The following is a 26,100-nucleotide window of genomic DNA, read 5'->3' as shown; positions in this document are numbered from 1 at the left end:
ATTCAAAACTAAATAATTATTTTATCAGATTTGTGTTGTTCGTCAAAATCGCTCTAAAACCGTTTTCGTTATATAACAATATATATCTTTGTTGCTTAATTTCCGAGATGTCTTGATATTTTACTTCACTTTTTGTCAGGGATGGAAAATAATATTAGGTGTTGGAATTAATTCGTAGCGTTTTACAAGTGATGGGAAGTACTTTCATTAATGTATTTTTTAATGCTCATGTGAAATAAATAACATTCTTTCATTTAAAAACGCTACGAATTAATTCCAACACCTAATAAGTAACGATGTTACTTTTATCGTTACTTTATAATAACGGTTTGGTAATAAAAAAAATTATAACATTATTATCAAATTATTTACCAAATTATGATATTTATCAAATTATTATTATAAAAAAATAACAATAAAAGTAACTGTTTCTATACTTTTTATTAATAAATATTATAACAAGATTTACTTTTGATAACAATTTGTCTCATATTTCCGATTTGGGTTTTTCTAAGATACACATACATCGATATATTATTCGACTTCTTTTAAGTTATCCTTTAATATGATATATTTATTAATAATTGATTATATTATATAGTTTGCACTTTTCGAAATTTTTTTATATTAACTAAGAAATATTAAAAAATGATTTCTTTGGGCCATAATATTCTTTTTTTTTTGCAAATATATTAGGTGTTGGAATTAATTCGTAGCGTTTTTAATGAAAGAATGTTATTTATTTCACATGAGCATTAAAAAATACATTAATGAAAGTACTTCCCATCACTTGTAAAACGCTACGAATTAATTCCAACACCTAATAATTACCATAAATATCTATGATATCATAGCTATCATAGATATCTATGATAATTACACAATTATAAATACACAATTTAGTTTTGTTGTACATCATATATACATTATTAATACAATTTTATTGTATATATGTTAATCCTTCGATGCCGCACTATAATAATGACATAATTTGATATGACATATCCAATTCAATTCGATTGCTTGTAACTTTCATGAAAATAAATATGTTGTAAAGAATACTTTTTTCAATCGAAACACTGGATATTAAGAAACATTACATACTAACTAAGCATATGTATCTTTGGAAGCATTGAAAACGAAAAACCAGATATGTCATTATACTACTCAACAAAACAATAGAGAATACATTTAAAACACTCAAAATTTTACAATTTTTGGATCACCAAAAGTTAGTGAAAAATCATCACTGATAAAAAAAAAATAAAAAAGCTTTTAAAGCTTAAAACTCTTAAGCCTGATCTACAATTGCGTAAATGTAATTGTAAGTGGCCGTAGTTGTAACAATTCACCAATCACAGCCGGATATTCACCTCGAATTCAAGTGTGATTGGTTAATTCTTACAACTACAACTATGTTTACATAATTGTAGATCGGGTTTTATATTTTTGCATTCAATAGTGTGTAGCTCAATACAAAATTTTTTCTCAAAAAAATTTAATACTTTTATAAAAGTACAGTGTTTTATCTACAAAATGACCTTCAAAAGATTTGAAGGCCTTTCTTAGAAATATTCAACTTTGAAGTTAAATCTGCACTTTTTATAATCAATGTTGAAATTCGGCAACAAATTATTGTAAAAATTTCTTTATCTCCTCAGTTTTGCTGAATTAAATTTATACAATCAAAAGCATATTAAAATTAAAATTTCGAGCTTTTTGCGATTTTTCGATGATTTTTTAAATTTGATTGTAAGAAATGCATATTTAATTTTAAAGTCTAATAATTAATCGGTCAAGAAAAATTATAAGAAAATTGAAAAAAAATATTTTGCAGAAAACTTTGTACTTTTTTGTAAAAGCATTAAATTCTTTAGAAAATGTTCTATCGAATTGCAAACTATTGAATGTACGTAATTTTAAAGAATCTAACAATGTACTATTTAAAAATAACTGAACAGTAAAAATAAAGATATTTTTGGAAAAACAGCCAAAGCATATTAAATTACAAGTTTCAAACTCGACAATGCTTTTTTACTTTATAGGAAATAAAGATCAAACTTGGATCTTTGATACTGAAACAATTCCGTGAATTTATATATCACAATTCTTCAAATTGCGCATCGAATTTATTTTCAGACTTGAAACGCAATCCTAACAAGTCTAGAGCAGTAATATCACAAATTAAATTGACAAGCAATTTAATAATAATGCTCGTAATTTATCTTTATAATAATCCTTAAGCAACTTAAAGCTGTAAATAATTTTATTGCAAAAAATATTATCTTGACCAGAAATGAACTTGAATGTCATGCATTGCGTGTGTAAGTTCCTTTATTTCTTGTTGTGCATTCATATCGTGGTTTAAATACTTTAATATTGTTTTTATTTTTTTGTCTGTAATGATTTTTTACTAGTTTCGATGATTTGAAAATTGTGCAAATTTGAGCGTTTTCAGTATGTTCTTTAATTTTTGTTAAGTATGTGTGTACCAGTAAAGTAACATCAAAGAATTAATAATTATCGTACATAGTACCTACTCAATACATTGCATTGAATAATTGTTTACATGCAATTAAATGTAATTAAATTAAATGTATCAATTTAATGTCAATAATAATTTATAATACAATTAATAAATACTACAAGCCACATGTACTTGTATATGTATACATTATTAATAGTTTACTTATGTAACTCTTTTTTTGGGGGGATTATTACATTTCAGATTAATTGCGTTAATGTCGACAACCATATCGACACGTAATTATTATTTCTGAAATTAATTCATTCATTTGAATAATATATATATTAGTTCAACATCTTAATACTTAGACCGTAGTGGCGCTTCGGATTGTAATGTCTTTTTTTTATTTTTTATATATTATCGTATAACTAATTATTCAGCATGATATTACAAATTGTTAGTTCAAATTGTTATCACAGTATATATAGTAGCGCAACTCTCGGCCCCTTTGATGTTAGTGTTGCGATGCGAATATATCTAGTGAGTTTTGCGAGGTATTTTGACAGAATCAAAAAAGGATGAAAAGAGAAAGAAGTTTTAGGTGGCAACGCTAGGTAACTTATTTATTTCACGCATGCACACTCCATTTTAGTCAACATAAAATCATGAGAGATTGCGCTACTATATATACTGTGCCATTACGTAAGGAGACAATTAATATGAAATTAATATAAAATTTTAATCGCAGAATGAAGACGATAAGAAATATACCAAAATATACTGAGGCATTTTAACATCTTGAGATTTGATTTAAAGACTACGTAGAAGACTTTCAAGTTTGCCAGAATAATGTCGTTGAATTGTTTCATTTTGTTGTTCTACTTTGTGTGTTGTAATTTAATCAGTCTCGTGATAACATCGAAACCATTGTCAATTTTATTCATAGAGCCTCTTCCATCGCCGAGCCATCATGTCTGGACGACAAATTTGATTAAAGAATTGCTTCGCAAAGGCCATCATGTACACGTAATAAGCACACACGAGACTAAAATCAAAGATAAACTTGCGCAGAACTTGACGTACGAAGTAAATAAATGTTATGGGACTTGAAACGTTTTAAACATAAATTGATTATTTTAAATTTGTGAAACAAATGCGAAAGAATGTAATCTATCTGTTTTAAAATATTATTTTATATTGTACTAAAATATTATTTTGTACGTATCTCAAATCATTGTATTAGCTGAGCTCCCAATATATATTCATATTTCTATATTTTTTTCAACAGTAATGAATATTCATTATTTTCAGGTATTCGATGGTTTCATGAAAATAATGGAAAAATCTGAAAAGAATTATGATCCGGTTGAATGGGAACGATATAGCATACCTTATATGATATATTCTGCATATCAATGGGGAATTCATGCATGTGACACAGTGATAGAAACTAAAGAAGCGAAAAAGCTATTAGAAAAGATCAAGATCGTCGAGTTCGATGTTATATTGCAGGATACTACACTAAATGAATGCTTATACGGATTGTGGGAGGTAATGATAAAGCAATTTCTTAAATGTTAGTTAAATGTTAGTACTGACTTAACTCATTTTTTCAATTTATTACAATAGTTAGATTTAGCTATTTCCATTGTCACTCTGTGGATATTGTTTTTCAGATTGCTAAAGGTAAACCACCCATAGTAGGATATCTTCCGTTTGGCTCTGCACCTTGGCTCAAAGATCTTATCGGAGGTCCAAGTTATCCAACTGCTCGGTCTTATGCATATTTATCAATTGCGAAACCTATAGATTTATGGCAGAGAACATGGAGTACTGTATATTTTACTATTGATAATTTCATACGACATTACTACAAGGTGCGTCCCAAAATTTTCCAAACTTTTTCAATAGGGATAGGTCGGGTGGCGCCATCCGTGTGTTCGATTGCGCGTTTGAAAGGTACATCCCTAGCTGACTTCCAGTAAAAATTTCATGACATTTGGTTCAGTGGAAACGAAGTTATGGCGTCTCAAGTGTCAGTATGTTGTATACATCGGTACGAGAATGAACTTCGAACAAAGAGCCAATATTAAGTTTTGTTTTAAACTTGGTAAAACATTTACCGAAACCCATAATTTGATGAAACAAGTTTATGGTGATAATTGTGTAGCCCGTGCCAGTGTTTATGAGTGGTATACGCGATTCAAGAACGGTCGTGAGGACATAAATGACGACGCACATACAGGTCGCCCAAAATCGACAATTAACGAAAATTCCATCGAAGTTTTTATGATTCCAAGGGTATTGTGCACAAAGAATTCGTTCCAGCAGGCCAAACAGTTAATGCTGTATTCTATGTAAGCGTTTTGAAGCGTTTGGTGCACCGCATTCGTCGTATTCGGCCAGAATATCGCGAAGGAGGAAGTTGGCGCTTGTTACACGATAATGCGCCATCTCACCGTTCGACACTTGTCACTGATTTTTTGACTAAAAATCACATTTTAACAATCAACCATTCCCCGTATTCGCCTGATATGGCACCTTGTGACTTCTACCTATTCGGCAAAATGCATTTGTCCATGAAAGGAAAGCGGTATGTGGACGTAGAAGACATCCAAAGGGCTTGTACCACTATTCTGAAGGACGTGCCTTTGAACGACATAAAACACTCATTTGAAATGCTTTTAGATCGTGCCAAACGTTGTATTGAGTCCGACTACTTTGAATAAACAATTTGAATTTGAAAAAAAAAGTAAACCGTTGTTGTTTTATTTCAAAAGTTGGGAAAATTTTGGGACGCACCTTGTATTACATGCCCATTATGCAAGGGCTTGCTGAGAAATACGTAGGCCATACAATTAGACCATTACATGAAATAGGAAAAAATATTAATATTTTACTACTCAATAGTCATCCTGCATTCGATTATGGGATTCCATTGCCTCCGAACACTTTGGAGATTGCAGGACTGAATGCTCAGACCATAAAACCGATTGATGGCGAAATAGTCATAACATATTCCGAGATAAGAAAAATTGTATATACAATATTATATTTACAATATAGCTAGTCTATATTCACCGAGTGATCGAATGTAATCGGTTGAATTCATAGGTAAGAAGCAATTATGTTTAATCGTTCGACAATTAGGTTAACTGAAGGCAAGCTACTAATAAACGTTTTACATGTATCTATTTTTCTCCTTAGTTTAAAACTAATAAAAATTGCAAAAATATATTAGCAAAAAATTATTATAAAAAAATTTAATGAGATGGTCTCATCGAATTATTATTTATATTATTTTATTACATATAATGTACTTGTTAATAATTTCTCACTCAATATTATAACTGTAACACAACACATTATAGTTATTATCAAAATATTAGTTAACTATTATTTCACAGGATATGCGCGCATTCCTTGATGGAGCAAAAAATGGAGTTATCATAATATCGTTAGGAACAAACGTGAAATGGAAGTTTATCGGATTAGACAAAGTTATGGCTGTTTTATTGGCGCTGTCAAAATTAAAACAACGAGTAATATGGAAGTTAGATATTGAAGTGCCTTTTGAAATACCGGACAATTTGATGATTGTAAAATGGATGCCGCAAAACGAAATTTTATGTACGTTTTCTAATTCTTAGATAAATATAAAAAGATGTGATATTCGATATATATTTTCTCCATGAATAGACATTTTTTCATACTTTCTTTTATTAATGTGCGAATTCTTTTTAATTAAGTTCAAATTTAATCTTTCTTTATTTACAATTAAAATATCTATGAAATTGAAAATATTTTTTTTGTGATATTATTTAAAATAAAATATATTGACTAGAATATAATTTATAATTGAGAAAATCATTAATTTTTAAATAGTACCGATGCGAATTGTTATTTCAATCATCATTTTAGTGTTTCAATGAAGTTTCGCAGTACATTTAACAAAAACATCATATATAACGCATATATAAATATTTTAATTTTATAAATATAAATGGTTCTTGAATAATTAATAATAGTAACATGTTATTTTAATAATACAGTATAACACAATAACCGAGTAAGTGAGAATGGATTAAAATGGATTGAAATTTTAATCTATTTGTATTTAATCTATTTATTCGAATACGTATTTCAATAGCATATAATCCATTTTTCGACTAATTTGGACATGATTGGATATAAAAAACTGCATTTCCTATTTCGAATTGAAAAATATTCTACAAAACGTCGAAAAAAGCTGATGTTATTTTTAGATTAAAAGACATAGAAATGTGCTTTATTCATATGCAATTCCTGTAAATAAATAAAATGGTATTGTAATCAAAAGGGATTTATTTTATCGTTCTAGAAAGCGTATTCCTAAAAATGTGAATCCATTTCAATCCATGTCAATTTATTCTCGTTTACTAGGGAGTTTTTGTTGCACTAGGTTTACATATCTTATTATCTCTACAATAATGTTCGAACGATTTTGTTTTTTTTTTAATATTTTGTTTTTTTCTTGTTGATATCCGTAATAATTTTAATTTTTAAATATAACATTTATATTTTATAATCTTTTTATAACAACAGCTATTTAGCATTAAAAAAAAAACTGATTTTTCTAAAAATGATTTTCAAATGACAAAATTAGATTTAAAAATGCATTAATATAACTAATAAAATGTTTATATGAATGATTCATTATAACAACTGAAACTTTTATTATAAAAAATTTTTATGTTTAGCTCATAAGAATGTCAGAGCAATTTGGACTCATGGTGGTCTTCTCAGTACACAGGAAGCTATTTGGAAAGGTGTACCAATGATTGTAATGCCTTTCTGTATAGACCAAAAATTCAATGCACAAAAAGTAATAGCTAAAAATGCTGGAATATACTTAGATATTAAAACATTGTCCACCCAGATTGTTTTACATGCAGTTGAAGAAATACTTTACAATGAAAGGTATCAAATTTCAATTACGTTTTAATATCATAATTATTATAAACATTAAATTAACATAAATAATGCATAATATTTAAATTATTATAAGATAGTACAATATAATACTATAATTTATTTAATTGATTTAAATGCTTTTGTAAAAACTGATTATAAAATTTAGTTTTCGATTTATATATCTTATCATATTTTGTTTTATTTTGTATTAATCTGTTAATACCATATTATGGGAACAACATACTTAAGAATATTGCATATTCGACCTAATTCAATTGCTTAACAATTGAATAACTTTCATAAAAATGTCATATATTGTAAATAATTGTTCCATCAAAACGTCAGATATATCGATAACAGGAAACATAACAATTTCAAGCAAATGTATGTATCATTTTTGTTTTTTATTGGGACCGATTTATTTATGCAACAATAGTTTATTGTGTACTGATAATTTGAGATTTTCTACCAATCATCCGCTGTATTTTTGTATATTGTTCTGCTTCTTCTCTTCGTAAGTTTCCTCTAACGAAATTTAGATCAAGTGTCATGCCAACGTATTTCGCTGAATTAGAGTATAACATTATTTTGTGATTATGATTGGCAGCTGAGTCACCTTTTTTAGAGTAAAATTAATGCGTTGTGATTTGCTTTCATTAAGCTTGATGTTCCAAGTTGCAAGGTGATGTTTTTAATAATGTTGGATGTGTTTAGTAGAGATAAATTAGTGAGCGTTCAGCGATTCTTTAAGTGATTAATTCTGATTTTTAGTTTTTCGCTGGATCTGAGTATAATATATTAAAAAATGTAGGATATTAAAAAATGAGCGCTCTCTGATTAGTTTTTCTGCTAAACACATCCATTGATATTAAAGCTATTACTTAGATGTTATTTGACGTCACCTTACTATACTTTTAAAGTACTTTTATTTGTAAAAAAATTAATTAGGAATAAAAGTTAATTAAAAGTTATAAGCAGTGAAAAAACATTAAAAAAGTTGGATAAAAGTTAGATATGCTTATACGGAATAAAAGTTAGATATGCTTACGGAATTTAAAAGTTAAATTAATATTCGAATGTAAGATTATATTACATTTATAATACAGTAAAACATGTTTGGTGCAGATATATGAGAAACATGAAACAATTATCTAGTGAATTCCGAGATCGACCAATACCGCCGATAGATTTAGCTGTTTGGGGCATTGAATATGCAGTCCGACATCCAAATGGGACTTTAGTAACTCCACTTAGATATCAAAGCTGGATGGAACAAAATTTAATCGACGTTTATGCATTTTTATTCTTTAATTTTATTGTAATATTGTTAAGTATATTCTTAACAATAAAAGTATTTATTAAGTTTTATTATTGGATATACATCACATTTAACAATAAATTACATAAAAGGAAACAAGCTTGAAAGAGAATGAGCAAGAAAGAAAGTTACTGGTAAGGATTAACGGACACTGCATGTATCTATATTATAGTTACTTTAATTAATGTTAATCTTACTGTAATATTATTGCATTAATATTAATTAATATTAATGTTATTCCAAAACAGTAAAATTAATGTACAAATATAGAAAATGTAATATTAATGTAATTATTAATCGTATTATAATGATTGACCGTTGTTACGTATGTTACTCCGCATATTGTTTTTAGGTTGCTAAAGATAAATCAGTCTTAATAGGTTATATTTGTTTGGTCCTTGGCTTAAGGATTTTATCGGTGGTCCAAGTTACTCAACTGTTTGACCTTACATGCATGTAGTAAAATTGTAAAATCCATAATTTTTGTGCAGAGAATATGGAATATTTTATATTACATTATGAATAATCTCATACGATATTACTATTTTTTTACCTACTGTTTAACTTGCTTGCTGAGAAATCACAAGACTTTTTTTTTTATTGTCCGCTCTTATTTCCTTTCACCAATTCGTTATTCCACACTTGATATAATTTTGAGTCGACTCTCCTGGATATCCGGTGCATTTCTAATTTAAAGCAGCGAAAGAGTTTTTAGAAATAATCAAGATTATCAACTATTAAATTTGATGTAATATAAGAGATATTATATGTATTGAATACTTTTACGGATTGTGGAAGGTAAAGCTAAAGCATTCTCCAATTAATAAAATGTATTTGTTAATAAAAATCTAATTAATAAAATCTATTTTTAAATTGCAAATGACTGAAGTTGTTTTATTAATTAAATATTTGCATAGATTGTGTAGAAAATACTTAGTCGGCAATTGTCATTCATATTTCTAGATAACAAGCAACGTTGCTTTTAATTTAAAATTACGTCTTTTATTATGACATTTTGAAATGAAAATGAGGACAAATAACGTCATTTTGCTATTCTATGTCAATAAGTATTTTTTAGAATTGCTTTTTATTTTTAAATGACATAAAATATTGAAATGGACTGTATTAGTCTCTTCTGTGTAATACAAAAAATGTAAAAAAATTTGTGAAAGGTTTCACTTTTATTAACATACAATTCAAAAGAAATATATTTATATAAACGTAAATTATGTATATTAGTGTAAAAGTAAATTATGAAAGAGATCTAAGAAATTATTTGATGTGCAATGTTTGAGTGATAATGTATTGTTGTTGGAGTTATCATATGCTCATAAACTCAGTTCTATTTATAATTGAGAATCATAATTACAGTAATACCAACCTTAATAAATGTAGAACAATACACGGAAATAATAATCGCAGATCCAATTTTGTAAAAAACTTCAAACTTTCATAATAGATAGTCAAAAATTTTTTGATAATTTTATAAAGTGAAAAGAAAATATTCTATTTTTTCAGCTCGTATTATATTACCGAAAAATGATAAAAATTTGATAAATATTACCAAACTCACAAAAACTAAAAATATATATAACCTTTAGAAAAGATTACCAGTTTTAAAACTTTTTTCTTTTTAATTTAAATTTCATTTTTTGAAGATAATATATATTCAAGTTTGAGCTAAAAAAAAAAATGATGTTACTTTCGACTAATTATTATGCATGCAAATGTTTTCACCCAATCTTAACGATGCGACAGCAGCACTAAAGTATGAATAAATACTGTGTATTATATACGTACTTTAAAAAATTCATTTATGCATACTTTTTTCTTTTTTTTCAATAATTATATAACCAAGTTGAAAATGTCAACATGTCAATTCAGCATATTATTAAAGCGATATTATTGTCAATCAATCTTATTTTGAAATGAAAAGACAAATGCTATAGTAGAATACTGATACATTCAGTCTTGAGATTTAATTGAGAGACTATACAGGAGGTTTTATGCAATGATGTTAAATTGTTTCACTTTATTATTTTATCTTGTTTGTTATATTTTAATGAGCTTCGTGACAACGTCAAAAGCATTGTCGATTTTATTATTGGAACCTATTCCATCGACCAGCCATCATGTTTGGGCAGAGAATTTGATTAAAGGACTACTTCGCGAAGGTCATCATGTACATATAACGAGCATACACGAAACTAAGATTGAGGGTAAACTTGCACAGAACTTGACATATGCCGTAAGTAGATGTTACGAGACTCGTTCTAACAAGAAGCACTATCCAATATATATGTATACATGTCAATTTTCATGAAACTTTTAGTACTCATAAAATGTAAAAATTGTTATCAGTGCTAAGTCATAAAAATATCATTTTTGTAACTTTGAATATTTCTTAAAATTATGATGTGATTGCAAACGGAAATATGGACAACGGATTCATTTTTAATAGATAAAAATACATTGCCCATGGAAATGATTAATCACATTCGTGTTGCAAAATAATATCGAATAATGTAACTTTCTCATATTTTTTACAATTTTCATTAATTTTCCATAAACGTTCTAATTTTTTCTATTGTTTATTGATTGCCAATGAAATAAGTATCATTATTCATCATTTTACATCTACTTTTAATAAAAATTACATAAAATGGTAATAAAAATTACATAAAAATCGGCGTATGTATGTATATGAAGAATGTTCCTTGTATAAATCGATTATATAAAATTTATTAAATAAATGAGAAAGAATATATACTTTTGTTTAAAAAAATCTTATCTTATACTTTAAATATAGAAAGTCAATGTTTTTGAAGATCTTAATTTACTACATTTTTTTACATATCTTCTGTATAGTGAATGATACTTATTATTATTAGATATTCGATGATGTGATGAAAACTTACGAAGAATCTGAGGATTATAATCCGTCTGAGTGGGAACAGTACAGTGTATTTTATATGGGATATTTTACATATCAATGGGGAATCAATGCATGTGAGGCAATGACAAAGACTAAAGCAGCGAAAGAGCTTTTGGAAATGATTAAGAATGTCGAGTTTGACGTTATAGTGCAGGATATTACACTAACTCAATGTTTCTATGGATTGTGGGAGGTAAAGATAAATAAAACAATCAGTGAAATACAGCTATTTAATATATTTTAGCTATTTATATTTTTTAATTGTAAGACTGAATTCGCCACAGGACGGATGATTTATGTCAGTCAAGTCACTAACAATTATTAGTTGTTCGTGTAACATGGTTCTTATAGATCAAATTGTGTTTGCGTGGCAAACTAAAAACGTTTTGTCATCATTTATGTCAGTAATAATCTGTAACATCTTGTTTCTTCATATGACATGTAACAAGTATTGAAATAAATGATTTATTTATAAGGCTTCTAATAATACAAAAATCGCGAAAATGTTGAATAAAAACATAGTATTTTTTGCATAGTAACATATAATTAATTTTATGTTAATTAATTTTATTTGTGTGCATTTGTTACAAAGTAATATCTATATAATTTTAATTTCGCTCATTGTTATTCTGTAAATATTGTTTTTTAGATTGCTAAAGGTAAGCCACCTATAGTAGGTTATATTCCATTTGGTCCTGCACCTTGGCTCAAGGATTTTATCGGTGGTCCAAGTTATCCAACTGTTCGACCTTACACGCATGCAGCCATTGCGAAACCCGTAGATTTGTGGCAGAGAACATGGAATACTTTATATTACATTATGGATGATCTCATACGACATTACTATTTTTTACCTGCTGTTCAACGGCTTGCTGAGAAATATGTGGGTCATGCAATCAGACCATTATATGAAATAGAAAAAGACAGTATTAATATTGTACTAATCAATAGTCATCCTGCATTTGATTCTGGGATTCCATTGCCGCCGAATACCTTGGAGATTGCAGGATTAAATGCTCAACCCATAAAATCGATTGTCGACGAGGTAGTCGTAACATATCCCGAGGTAAGAGAAATTATTCTTCATATTTGAAAATTGGTAAAACTTGCACAAAAAATTAAAAGGGAACAATGTATTGTACTAAGGAAATAGAATTTTAATGGAATTCTGATCGATTTTATTACAATATTTGTTATTATTCCTAGTTGAAGAATAATTTCAAACTAAGATTATTATTATTATTCTATCTCGTATTACATTTTGAAGTCTATTTCTTAACTTTATTAAAAATATTATGGCAGAGTAAGAAAATACTAATTTACTGATAATATTTTAGATAAATGATTAGAAGGAAAAATCTGACATTTAGGGATCTTGTTAATTTTTTGTTTAGTTTAAAATTTTTAAGACTTCCTGTATTTATATTTTATATCAGATTGAATGAAATGTTCCATTTTTTTCAATCAAATTAAAAGGACAGTTATGCATGAGATGTGAGAATCTCTGCACTCATTCCAATCGAATATATATATATATATATATATATATATATATATACATATATTATATATTATATTATATATTATATTATGTATAAACAGGGTGTTTGATAAGTAAAAAAAAACGATAAAACTCTCGCATAGGGGTAGAGCGGATTAAATTGACAGGGTGTCTATAAAGTTCCACCCAAACCATATCTCGGAAACGGCTTTAGATATGGAAAAATATTTCAGACAAAAGTTATAGAACATTAAGGGAGATGTATGTTAAAAATATGGACCTTGAGTGACCTTCATAAGGCTAGATCAATGTGATCATTGTTTCCTTGAATCCCTCATTTTTTATTTTATTAGGTGTTGGAATTAATTCGTAGCGTTTTACAAGTGATGGGAAGTACTTTCATTAATGTATTTTTTAATGCTCATGTGAAATAAATAACATTCTTTCATTAAAAAACGCTACGAATTAATTCCAACACCTAATATATTTTTATATTTTATATTTTTGTAGCTTACTTTGAAAAAACATTATAATAAAATATTTTTTCGTTAAATACTTTTCAAGTTATAAGGCTTGAAAGTTACAGTACCGTCGGCATTTTAGCATTATCCAAGATTTCCGACAGCTAAAAACCTTTTAAATGTTGTTCAGAATTATGACCTGGATAACATTTGTCAAGATCAAGGCTATTGGTGATTGTATCTCATTTTTGGTGATTGTATTTTCATTTTTACGTAAAAATGAATTTTTAGTAGAGATTTACACTTCAAATAAACTATATACATATAAAAATTGTATGAATAAGATTATATTTTTGTTTAATAATACATTTTTGTAGTTTTTTATTTTATTTATTATTATTTTGATTGTTAAAAATTGAAATTAAAAAAATGATTACAAAATTTACATTCAAAATAATTTATACAAAGTTTCATTGCGATTCGCTAATTCAATTACAAAAATATAGAAGAAATAAATATTTTGTTTATTTACTGGACAAGTTTATGCATCTCAATGTAACTCTACGTAAATAATCTTAAATACATAATGTACTTATGTTTAAAAATTGAGATCATTTATTTTATAATATTTTCATATATTTTTATTAAAGCACAAATTAAAAAAAAAAAATTAAATAACTTATGATCTACAATAGATAATAAACCGTCACCAAATTTATTGTTTTTATTCGTATTATTAGAATAATTCATAATTTTTTCATAATTTTATTATTTTGAAAATATGTATAAAACATCCTTAATAAAAAAACAACTTTCCATTCAATCTAATAGAACATCTATATGTATAATATATCTAATTAATTCTAATATGTAAAGAAACACATTTTAGATTATATGTTATATTTTCAAAATCTATAATTGAATAAATATAACAACCTCATGATATGATATAGTTTCTAATTTTTATTAATTAATTTCTATCGTAATTAAACACAAAAATGAATATTATGGCATAAACTTTAATATAACAAAAAATATTTTTAAAAATAATGTTTTATTTTATACACACACACGCACACACACACGCACACACGCACGCACGCACGCACGCATGCACGCACACGCACGCACACACACACACACACACACACACACACACAAAACACATATAACAGTGATTTATAAAAAATTGTGCATTTTATTTGAACAAATTTGATAACACGACTTTCAGCTTAGATATAATTTGCTTAAAACTGTATCAGTCACTTATAACTAGCTGTTTTGGTATTGAAATATACTACTTTTGTACTTTGTTAAAGTATCATTTATTATTACTTCGCAGAATGTGCGTGTATTTCTTGACGGAGCAACGAACGGAGCACTCGTAATATCTTTAGGAACAAATGTAAAATGGAAATCGATTGGATTAGACAAGGTTAAGACCGTTATTTTAGCTCTGTCAAAATTAAAGCAACGAATTCTATGGAAGCTTGATATTGATGTACCATTTGAAGTACCGGATAATCTAATGACTATGAAATGGATAATGCAAAAAGAAGTTCTATGTATGTTTCTTGATACTTAGAAAAATACGAAAAACATACGAATTTAACACATATTTTTTTATAATTTTTGTTTAATTAGCTTTCCATACAGTTTTTAAAAAAATTTTTACATTTAAGTTTACGCTTATCATCTTTTTATTAAAGATTCAAATATCAATCGGTCCGATTTTTTAAAATTTGAGAGTGATTTGAATTTGAGTGTAATATCATTCTCTTAAGCGGGAACACCACTGTGACTGGTTAAAAAAATCGATTTTTCTTTGCATTTTTGTAATGCTTGGAAACTTAAAAATATGTATCCTAAAATATTATACTGAAATTCGTAACAAAACTATTATATGTGATGGAATAGCACGTGATCAGATGCATAAACTAATCGATTGTAAAACGTTACGTTTTTCTCGAAACCACGTTTTCGTAATTGAGCGCTTACATATCTCGGCCAATTTTTATCCGACTAACTTGAATTTTGGATAGAATGTTTACAACAAGATTGTCTTCAGTTAAGCGTACAAATTTTTCAATCGGATTATAGTTTTTAAAAAACTATAAAAAAAAAGTAATAATTTTTTTCGCAAAATCGCGACTTCTTTTTTTAAAACAGCGCCATTTTGTCTTATATTATTCAAAAATCAATATGCTTAACTGAAACTACATTCATATACTTTAAAATAAAAAAATATTTTATTTTTAGCGCTCTCGTTCAGACGTAGCACCCGTGCACTCATGTTTTTCCAGACGAGGTACACATTAATGAGCACTGAAGCTAGAAATATTAATATTATTTAATGAATTTTGTAATAATTTCGTAAATGTATGTACTTTGAATATAAAGACAATCATTCATACAAGCTATTTTTTACAAAAAAAATTCACAAAAGCTTTTTTTTAACCGTCACAGTGATATTTTCTCTTAAAAATAACATTGAGTAGAATAAGATTACAAAAATGATTACAAACTTTCATAAAATATTATTTAAATTATCGTTTCAATATTTTAGTAAAATATTGTGGTGGACATACATAAAAACATTGCGTACATAAATGTTTTGTGGATTAAATAATTCTTGCATGACTAATTACAGTAGAACATGTACTATTTGATACTGTTTTTTCATCTCCCAAATTATCTGACCTTATTAACAAGTTCTCATGACGGTTATGCTCGAAAAAATTACGCGTAACATTATTGTCATCAGATCTCAAAAAGATCGGACAAAGAGGGAGATAAGGAAATGATGTTAGATAATTCGGATTCTAATATTATTAATTCTATTTTAAATTATTAATGTGATGTAGAAAAAGGTTAGGAAGTATCGGACTTTGTTTTTTCAACATTTTATTTTGTTGAACGGCAAATATTATGTATAATATACATAAATATAAAACATTATTCTTATATACCATATAATATACATAAATATAAAACATTATTCTTATATATCGTAACACCTTTTAAATCATATTTTTTTAAGAACAAAAATAATTAAAACTTTTACATTTTTTAATATTATAACATTTTATAATTTTTGATAAATTGAGGGGTGAGATTAAATAGAAACATTTTAAAAAATACATGTTTATTAATTACAAATTTTGAATTAGATATTTTTTGGACGCATAAACTTAACGTTTATAAAAGAGACCTACTTCTTCACAAGCACAGTTTTCATAAGCCCAACTTTCACAAAACATTGCACTGAATTAAGCCAGTTTTTAAAAATTTTTTAGTTAAATGATATCTTTTCGTCATTTTATTTTTCTTAAATATTAATATTTTTTTATGATTTTCCTTTGACTTTTATATTTTCTTATCCTCATCATTATCTTTACTTAGATTGTCCAATACCGTCTGCTACTTTATTGTCTAATTTATATCACTCAAATGACACGCAATAAAAAAATAATGTATGAAATGAATAGTCTTTAAAACAAAAGAGATTTTAAATCTATAATTTGAAGAATAATAGATGTTATTTACATTGATAAACTAAAAACGATATTTGACTTATATTTAATAATGTTACTGATTGATAAAGTTAACTCTATATCGGCGTAAACAGGAGCAGCGTAACAAAATGCGCATTAACTCATAAACACCAATGCATCTATTTTCAATATGGAGAGATCCCAGTTTTCATGAAGATACCACATCTATCTTCCATGAAGATACCACGTCTATTTTAAACAATTCTTGACTCGTATCAGCCAGTATCTGACAGTATTCCTCTAAGAATATCAGTTCTTGTTGCAAAAAATACATCTGATCATTTCACAATGATGTCTAATTTTGTTCTTTTTTTAAATTTTTTCATATTACAGATAATTTCAATTTTTATTTTTACAATTATATTTTACAATTTCTTTAGGATAACAAGTCAACGTTTACGAGAATAAAAAACTTTTTTTTTTAAATAACTTACAGATGATAAAATTATTGATTAAAAAGTGCAATTGTATTAATTTAATCGAGACACAACTTATAATAAAATATATTTATATCATTGTGAATTTTTTATCATAACAATTTTGAGAGTTAAAATGTATATAAAAAAATTTTATGTTTAGCTCATAAAAATGTAAGAGCGATTTGGACTCATGGTGGTCTCCTCAGCACACAGGAAGCCATTTGGAAAGGTATACCAGTAATCGTAATGCCTTTTTTTATGGATCAAAAATCCAATGCACAAATATTAGTAGCTAAAGGCGTTGGCATATATTTGGATGTCAAAACTTTATCCACACAAACTATATTACACGCAGTTGAAGAAATATTTTACAATGAAAGGTATTATATTTCAACTATCTTTTAATATCATAATTATTATTTAAGCTAAATAAACAATAAAATTGTTTCAATAATATTTAGATCTAATATAATTGGTTTAAAATTTTGTAAAAATAGTCGCCTATATAAAATAACAGATTATGAAATTTAATTTAATTTTTCATGTATCTTGTTATATACAATTCTTTATGTTTAATTAAAATTCGCACGTCGTGTTAAAATGAGTTACATTAGTAATATTGGGTCATTTAAAAAGTATCCGCGGTTTTTTCATTCAAATTGAACAAAAAACCGCGGATACTTTTTAAATGACCTAATACATAAATTTCTTTGATACAGTTATACAAAAAACATGAAACAGTTATCCAGTGAATTCCGGGATCGACAAATACTGCCATTAGATTTAGCTATTTGGAGCATTGAATACACTGTCCGCCATCCAAATGGGACTTTGGTAACGCCGCTGAAATTTCAAAGTCGGATACAACAGAATTTAATTGACGTTTACGTATTTTTATTTTTTAATATCATCATAATACTGTTAACTATATTCTTTGCAATAAAAATACTTATTTATTTTTATTATAATCATATATATATACGGCATCTAAATTTTACAAAAGCAAACAGTCGTAAAAGCCGCTGAAATATAATGTTAATCACTAGTAGTGTAGTCGAATCTTGGCAGGGCATGGCGCCAGGATACTTTTTTCGGAAGTCAAGCCTGACGGTGCGACGTCACACACACACACACACACACACACACACACACACACACACACACACACACACACACACACACACACACACACAAAGTTCTTTCTATAATTATTTAAAACTAATTTTTTATGTTGTGTAATAAGACGGTAAGAAGAAAGAGAAGTATTTATTGAAATCTGAATTGCGACATAACATAGTGTAGTTAATCAAAGAATCCAATCAAACAAGGTGTCTCAGAAATAATGTACGCGATACGTTGAGGGCATAGAAGGGGAACAAAAAAGTCTTAAAATATTTTATAATTATTTAGATATTCGCTGTAGTTTTCAAATAAAAAAAATAAAACGTTTAAGCCAATGTGCGATAACGCCACGCGCCGCGAATTCTGTGAAAAGATTTCATTTCATGAAAATTTGATAAACCTTTGTTCAAAGTATCTTTATTCAGTGTACTTTTATTTTTAGAACTACACCACTGATTAATTACGTAATATTAATTTAATAAGGAATATTATCTAATTGTTATATGCTAATTTTGACAAAAACTGTATTAACAAAAATGTTTGTAATACGAAAAATAATGATGCCAATTTTATTGACAATTATTAATATAAAGATAATTAAAAAATAATATAGAAATGTAAAGCTTTTATAATAGTATAGAAATGTAAGCTTCTATAATCGATAACTCATATGGTTCATTAAATAATTAAATTAATGAATTCTCTATGTATACCTCTGTTGGTTGCATTGAAAAGATAAAGTTTTAATAATTCTTTATTATGATCGATTAAAATGTTATATAAAAAAATAATGCTATTTTTTAAATAACTATCAATCTTGGTATAGGCGACGAATAAATCCAAGGATAGATGTAAATCAGTCAATGCGAGTCAACATAAGTTAGGCACGTATGAAATCGTATACTTTCTTGAGAAAAATTGACAAACGTTTCAACCCTTTTGGGTCTTCCTCAGTGTAAAAACAAAAATAAAATCGGTGACTTATAAATTTAATATAAAAAATGCGATGTAAAGCAAATTAAAATATTGTTAACATATTAGGTGTTGGAATTAATTCGTAGCGTTTTACAAGTGATGGGAAGTACTTTCATTAATGTATTTTTTAATGCTCATGTGAAATAAATAACATTCTTTCATTAAAAAACGCTACGAATTAATTCCAACACCTAATATATTCATAAAATGATAATAATATTGTCTGTCGTATCTAACAAGATACTCAAACCTAACATTTCAGATTATCTATAATTTAATAAAGTCAAATAAGTCATTAAAACATAAATCAAATTAAGATAATCAATAGGCTCTAAAGAAAAAATCTAAAAGATAATAAATAAAATGCCAACACTGGTTATTAGTGTGTACTTTATATCATTTATTCAAAATGAATAGTAAAGCGTAAAATTTACGTCGAAAGAGTCGAAGTAAATGCTGATGCTAATGAAAAACTGGAAAATGCCAATGGTAAAATCACAGAATTTGTACAATCTGAATAGTATAATAGGTTCAGTTCTCAATGTGCTGTCAGATTATATCAGCAGCTTTAGCTCGGTTTCTATCATCAATCTGCTAGCCAGCATAATAACAGCACAAGCTTTAAATTATTGATAAATCCATAGTCAAATACATAAATGCCTATGGTAACGGGTTCTATTCGAGTTTGCAAATTTGTCCTTATTTTTCTAATATTTTACTAATAATATTTTACTTAGGGATATGTATGTAATCATGTTTTCAATTGTCATCAAGTACTAGTGATTCCGAGGATGAAGGACCTTTCGTGATAGTGATAAAATCATGATAAAATCTTATTCGCAAGAGAATGATTATATTAACACAAATAAAAAATAGAATAAAAAACGGGCAATTAAGAACATTAATATGCGGTAATTGGTGTGAATATCATAAATACATATATTCCGATCGTATCTACTGATCTATTACATAAAATATCAAACTGAAGTTTCGACTATAGTCAAGTCATCTTCAGCAGTCCCCAATCATAGTAATAATTGTTCACAATCTAATGATTATATTTTTGGTAGATTGTAATAATAATAGGAACATATCCCTGATCATTCTAATCGAAATCATTATAACTCTTAGTATACGCAAAGCGTAATGAGCTTTAAAATAACCAATTTTTTAAATTATGGCATTCATGTTTTGAGCTCAGTAGTACTGACAAGCAAATCGTGCGAAACATTAATATTTTTCAAATCTTTTAAAATTGTTCTTTATATCAAAGTATAAAAGAAATCTGTCATTAATTTTAACTTAAATTAAAAAAAATAAAAAAATAAAAAAATATTTCTTTTATTTTTTAGAAATATGTATTCTGTGTATATACTGTGTATACAGTTATGTACTAAGAGTTACGACATATTTATGCTTGAAGTTGGTTATAAATATTTGAAAATTACTTTTACAGAAAGTGATACTAAAGGGAATGAGTCACAAGAATAAAAAATAGCCCAGGGCTGTGCAAACTTATTTTAATTTTTCATGATTAATTAATTTCTATTGTTTTTATATTGAATAAAAGGCTACAGAATATTACGTTATGTTTTTTTATGCTTACTTAAATCCTATTTTACGTATTTTAAATTAATATTTTTATGAACAGAATAATGAGATCAATTGGTATAAGGAAAACAATTATTTATGCTTATTATGCTTATTTAAAAAAAAACTTATATATTTTGACAATATATTTTTTAGTGGATTTTTTATTATGTGTTTTCTTTACATCAATAGATTATCTCATTATTTTATTCATAAAAGTATTATAGTTAGTAAAAATTAGTGGTTTACGAAATATTTAATATTTCATGTCAATACTTTTTTAATATTTCATGTGTCAGAATAAAGTTTAAAATATCTAGTATTGTATATAAACTATTATATTGATTTCTTTTATATCTCTATCCCTCAAAACTGTCCACTTTCATCTAAAACATTTTTTTTTAGTTTACTATCCGCGTCTGATTACTATTGCGCATACGTACGCATTACTACAGTAAGAAACAGATAGGATACGTATGCGTAATAGCAATAAGAAACGGACAGGATACAAATATGCAATTGCAGTAAGGAATTGACAGGATGCGTATACGTTGCACAAGATGCGTGATTGCAGTAAAAAACGGTCAGATATAGCATCCTGTCTGGTTCCGCAATCAGATGCAGATAGGAATCCTAATTGCAAGTATGCTCCATTCTGTTAGGAAATCAGTTACATACAGTTAGCATATCCATCCGTCTTTGCGTACAAAAACTATTAGGTTCTGCAGCCCACTTATGACTGCATTTATCCGTAATTACGGGTAAAGAAATACACCGTCGAGCAGTCAGAAATCAATAGTATACATCAGTTTCTATCGGTTTCTATGGGAATTTTTATCAGGATAAGTTTTGACAGAATAAATAGTAATTTCTTATAAACAATACATATATAGTAATCGCGATTATTAGATTATTATTTTATATGCACTTTGAATATTATTTTATGTTACTTGAAACAAACTAATAAAAACTAATTTAAAAATAATGAAATATTTTCAAGTATTTTTAATTTTAATGTGCATAAGTACATATAAACACCTATCTATATATTACAATATATGTGACGCGTATGTTCCATTTGTTTGAATAATCAATATTGCCAGATCAAAAGAAGATTCTCCTAAATTTAATTTTTTAATCGTATATCAAATGACATTTTTGTAGTTATAATGTTATAAGATTATGTATCCTAACTGTATGTATCTTTAAATTAACTGTATGTATCCTTAAATGTAAGTGGAAATCCTTTGATCCGGCAAGACACTTTGAAATAAAACACAACTAACTTCAAGAAAAAAAGTGTTATTGATCACGTATTTAATGATAAAAATTGGATAAAATAGAATTAAATACTAAAGATTAATATCTTTTGAGATCTTTATATTTAACATTAAAAAAGAAAATGAAGAATAATAAGACTGGTGAGTATAATAAGTAAGGTAAAGATGTAGAAAATCATATTAATTTTTACGTGTATATTGTAATTAAATAATAAGATTAATTGTCAATCTTAGTATTTAAATACAAAATATAAAATACTTTTATATATTTTCATGACATACAAAATACAAAATATTTTCACATGCTCTGCTGAAATACAAAATGTAAGATATAATTGTCTTACAAATATTATTTTTCACATAAAAATATTTCAAATACGTGACTAGTGTAGGGAACTACGTTATCAATATCTCATTAGCGCAGCGAATGTAGAAAGCCTAGGGATTTTGTTGCGAGTTGCCTACAAGCAGCGTCAGAGAAAAAAATAAGATTAGATAGATTATGGCGCTCATCCTGTACGGTCATATTCATTTGAGCTCGAGTAATAAAGATTTATAGTTACCAGTTACAAGAAAGTGTCGATCATTACCTCTTATATCACATTACACGACAAGGGTGGGCTTGTCTTGAGAATTTGACTCATCAATCGAGTCACTTATTCCCACACTAGCCCTGCTTGTAGAGACTTCTAACAGTTTCAGCTTGAACTTCATTCAAGTATAGGTTGCCGACAAGTGGTACTGTGATCGCACGTTGCAAGCAAGTTGGAATTCGTATCACTGACTGACACCAAGTTAAATTCCACATAATTTTGTGTATAATTTGTATCAAAAATTTGATATTAACAACTGGCGCCAAGTTAAATTACACAAAATTTTATGTATCATTCTTATAAAAAATTTGATATCAACAATTGACGCCAAGTTAAATTCCACATAAAGAATATAAGCCAATATTATTTTCAATTTTGTAGATGAAACCTAAGTATATGTATCTTTGTATTCCTATTAAAGATCTTCCTATTCCGTTCCATTTTAATAAAAAAATTTTTTATGTAAAAACACTTAACGTTGTTAGATCAAATAAGAAAAATAACAAAAAAAATTTTAAAGTTATAATTGATAAAAATAATTGATAGAGAAGTTAGAGTATAATAATAATTTAAAAATAATGATGATAATAATGATTTAAATACATTTATCCTTATCTTAAACTGTGGATAGAAGTCAATTATAACATAACATTTGTTGGCCAATATTCTTATAAAATGCAATAGTGGCCAACTGTAAGAACATATAATTGTTTTTAAGAATATTATCTGTTATGTGCTATATCTTTCTCAGTAACCGAGTGTATAGTTTTATGCATACATGGTTCATGTATAGGTACATGTTAGATGTACATGTCACTCATATTGCTTTTGATTACAAATGAAATATATACCAAAATGCAGTATCTTACAAATAAAAAATAATGCATTCAATTCCATGCATACATTAATTATGCAGTAAATATTTTAGCAAATTAAGATAAATAAATTAAGATAAACAAAGATATTAATAAATATTAAAAATATTTCAATATTTTTTTAATAAATAAAAGCTTTTTTAATAATAAATAAAATAATTTGATAATAAATAAAATTTGGCAATAATAAATAAATAAAATAATTATTGTTTAGCAAAATTTTTACTTAAAGATTTATATTAAAATTTTTATTTAAGACTTATATTAATATGTGATATGCTGAGCATTTTTCATCTATTTCTCATAATAGTGTTTATGTTTTTGAACATCATATACACTGAAAACTTACTTAAAGACTATACTTGTGTTTTCAAGAAGCAAACATGATTGTATAAAATTTTTATAAGAATGTTACTGCAAAAAGATATTTTTTATTGTTGTAAATTTTACATTATTTTAAGATTGAACCTAACGGAATAGCCCTGCTTTACCTTAATTATTTTTGCAATTTAAGAATACATACATTTTATTTAATTGTGTAATTATAATTATTGATATAAAATAAAAGGAGAAAATATCTAAAAAAGAATTTAATGTCGAAAATGAATGGAAGTTAAAAGATCTATTCCAAAATACAAAGTCAAGCGTTAATTCGAAACCCATCTTCTTTTTCCTAGATTACGTGAAAATGGTTTTTTGATATAATGATCCTACGAACGCCGAGGGCTAATTTTATTATTTCTTTTGATGTGCACCGACTTATATTTTAGGATTCTCTCTAATCATATCCTTTACCCTTTCTTTCTGTTTACGAGCCGAGTGAACAATTCCACTAAAATGGTTCCGTTTAGACGTTGTCCTTTGTATCTAACAATCGTAATAGCTATAAGAAAAGAGCAAATCAAAGTGATGTGATTTTTCTCGCAATAAACTATAAGTATTAAAACGTGAAGAGATAATTGTCTGAGGATATATGATTAAAGGGAATGTAAGTATTGCTGGATTTTTCAAATAAGCACACATTATATCAATAATATGTCGAAAAATTAATATTGTTGTAATTTTTATTATGTAGAAAAAAAAATGAAAAATGAAAAGTGAAAGTAAAAGAACAGAGGTAAAAACAGAAATAAGAGTAAAAAGTTTAAATAGAAAATATAAACAACTTTTGTTCTTATTGCTATCTTTTTTATTGACAACAAGAAAATAAAAAAATATTTTCAACTTCACAATTCAAGTTTAGGATAATGTTAATTAATTAAAAAGTGAAGTTAATTCTTAAAAAGTGAAATCTGTTGGAGAAATTATCTTCTACTTTTTGTTTGTGCAAAAAATAATTGAAATAAATATTAATAAAATTATTCTTTTAATTTTTTTATTTAAATTATTCTTTTAATTTTTCTATTTTTTACTTATTAATATTTTAAATGGAAATAAAAGAATGTATAAATTATCCTTAAAAAATATAATAAATCTGTTTATTTATGAAAGTTTTTATACATATATTTAATATAAAAGATCTAGAAAAAAAGATTAAAAAAAATTCTAGAATGCATTTAAAGTTAACTGTTCTTTCATTTCGTCATTACACATTGTATTTTTACTTTTTACACATTATATTTTTACTTTTCTCTATTGTAGCAAAAAATTAATCGTTAGAGTAATTGCTCTCAATCTATTTTGTTTTATTTTGCAAAACAGTATCTTGTTGTAGCTGATATTTTTCTCATAAATGTTCATAATAACCGTAAATATAATTCATTTACATGCTAGATCTGGAAAGAATGATGAAACAAATGCAAGTTGACAAGTTCAAAGTTATCATTATAAAAATAGTTGGAAAATTGTGTGATTATATTTTAATTCTAATTAGTTAATTAGAATCGGTATTGAAGTACAGATTTTTGTTTAATAAAAATTTTAAATGCACAGTCATTTTTTATCTACAAACAATTGCAAATTGCACTTTGTAATTATTTTATAAATATTTTATAAATAAAGTTTCAAAAACACAACTAAATATTTGTTTAATTTCAAATAATATTTAGTGTAATAAG

The 26,100-nt window shown here is 26.5% G+C and overlaps 2 protein-coding genes across 2 annotated transcripts; both read left to right on the top strand.

Moving 5' to 3' along the window:
- Nucleotides 1-261: 261 nt before the first annotated feature.
- Nucleotides 262-9,618, top strand: LOC105145941 (UDP-glycosyltransferase UGT5-like). Its single transcript, XM_087414284.1, has 9 exons — nt 262-3,081; nt 3,216-3,553; nt 3,779-4,018; nt 4,144-4,338; nt 5,274-5,504; nt 5,875-6,097; nt 7,207-7,426; nt 8,546-8,872; nt 9,091-9,618. Exons 2-8 carry the CDS (start codon nt 3,317-3,319, stop codon nt 8,841-8,843), a joined length of 1,644 nt encoding a protein of 547 aa, XP_087270410.1. The 5' UTR covers nt 262-3,081; nt 3,216-3,316; the 3' UTR covers nt 8,844-8,872; nt 9,091-9,618.
- A 155-nt stretch (nt 9,619-9,773) lies between these two features.
- Nucleotides 9,774-21,289, top strand: LOC105145964 (UDP-glycosyltransferase UGT5). The gene is given in 7 exon segments (XM_011055896.2): nt 9,774-10,986; nt 11,630-11,866; nt 12,323-12,739; nt 14,978-15,200; nt 17,769-17,988; nt 18,328-18,577; nt 18,580-21,289. Coding segments are annotated over 7 exon segments (1,629 nt in total). The 5' UTR covers nt 9,774-10,749; the 3' UTR covers nt 18,625-21,289.
- Nucleotides 21,290-26,100: the final 4,811 nt, after the last annotated feature.

This window comes from Acromyrmex echinatior, chromosome 1, assembly GCF_024713525.1.
Source record: "Acromyrmex echinatior isolate Ae372 chromosome 1, ASM2471352v2, whole genome shotgun sequence".
NCBI classification, from domain to species: domain Eukaryota; kingdom Metazoa; phylum Arthropoda; class Insecta; order Hymenoptera; family Formicidae; genus Acromyrmex; species Acromyrmex echinatior.
This window is presented reverse-complemented; position numbering and strand designations above follow the sequence as displayed.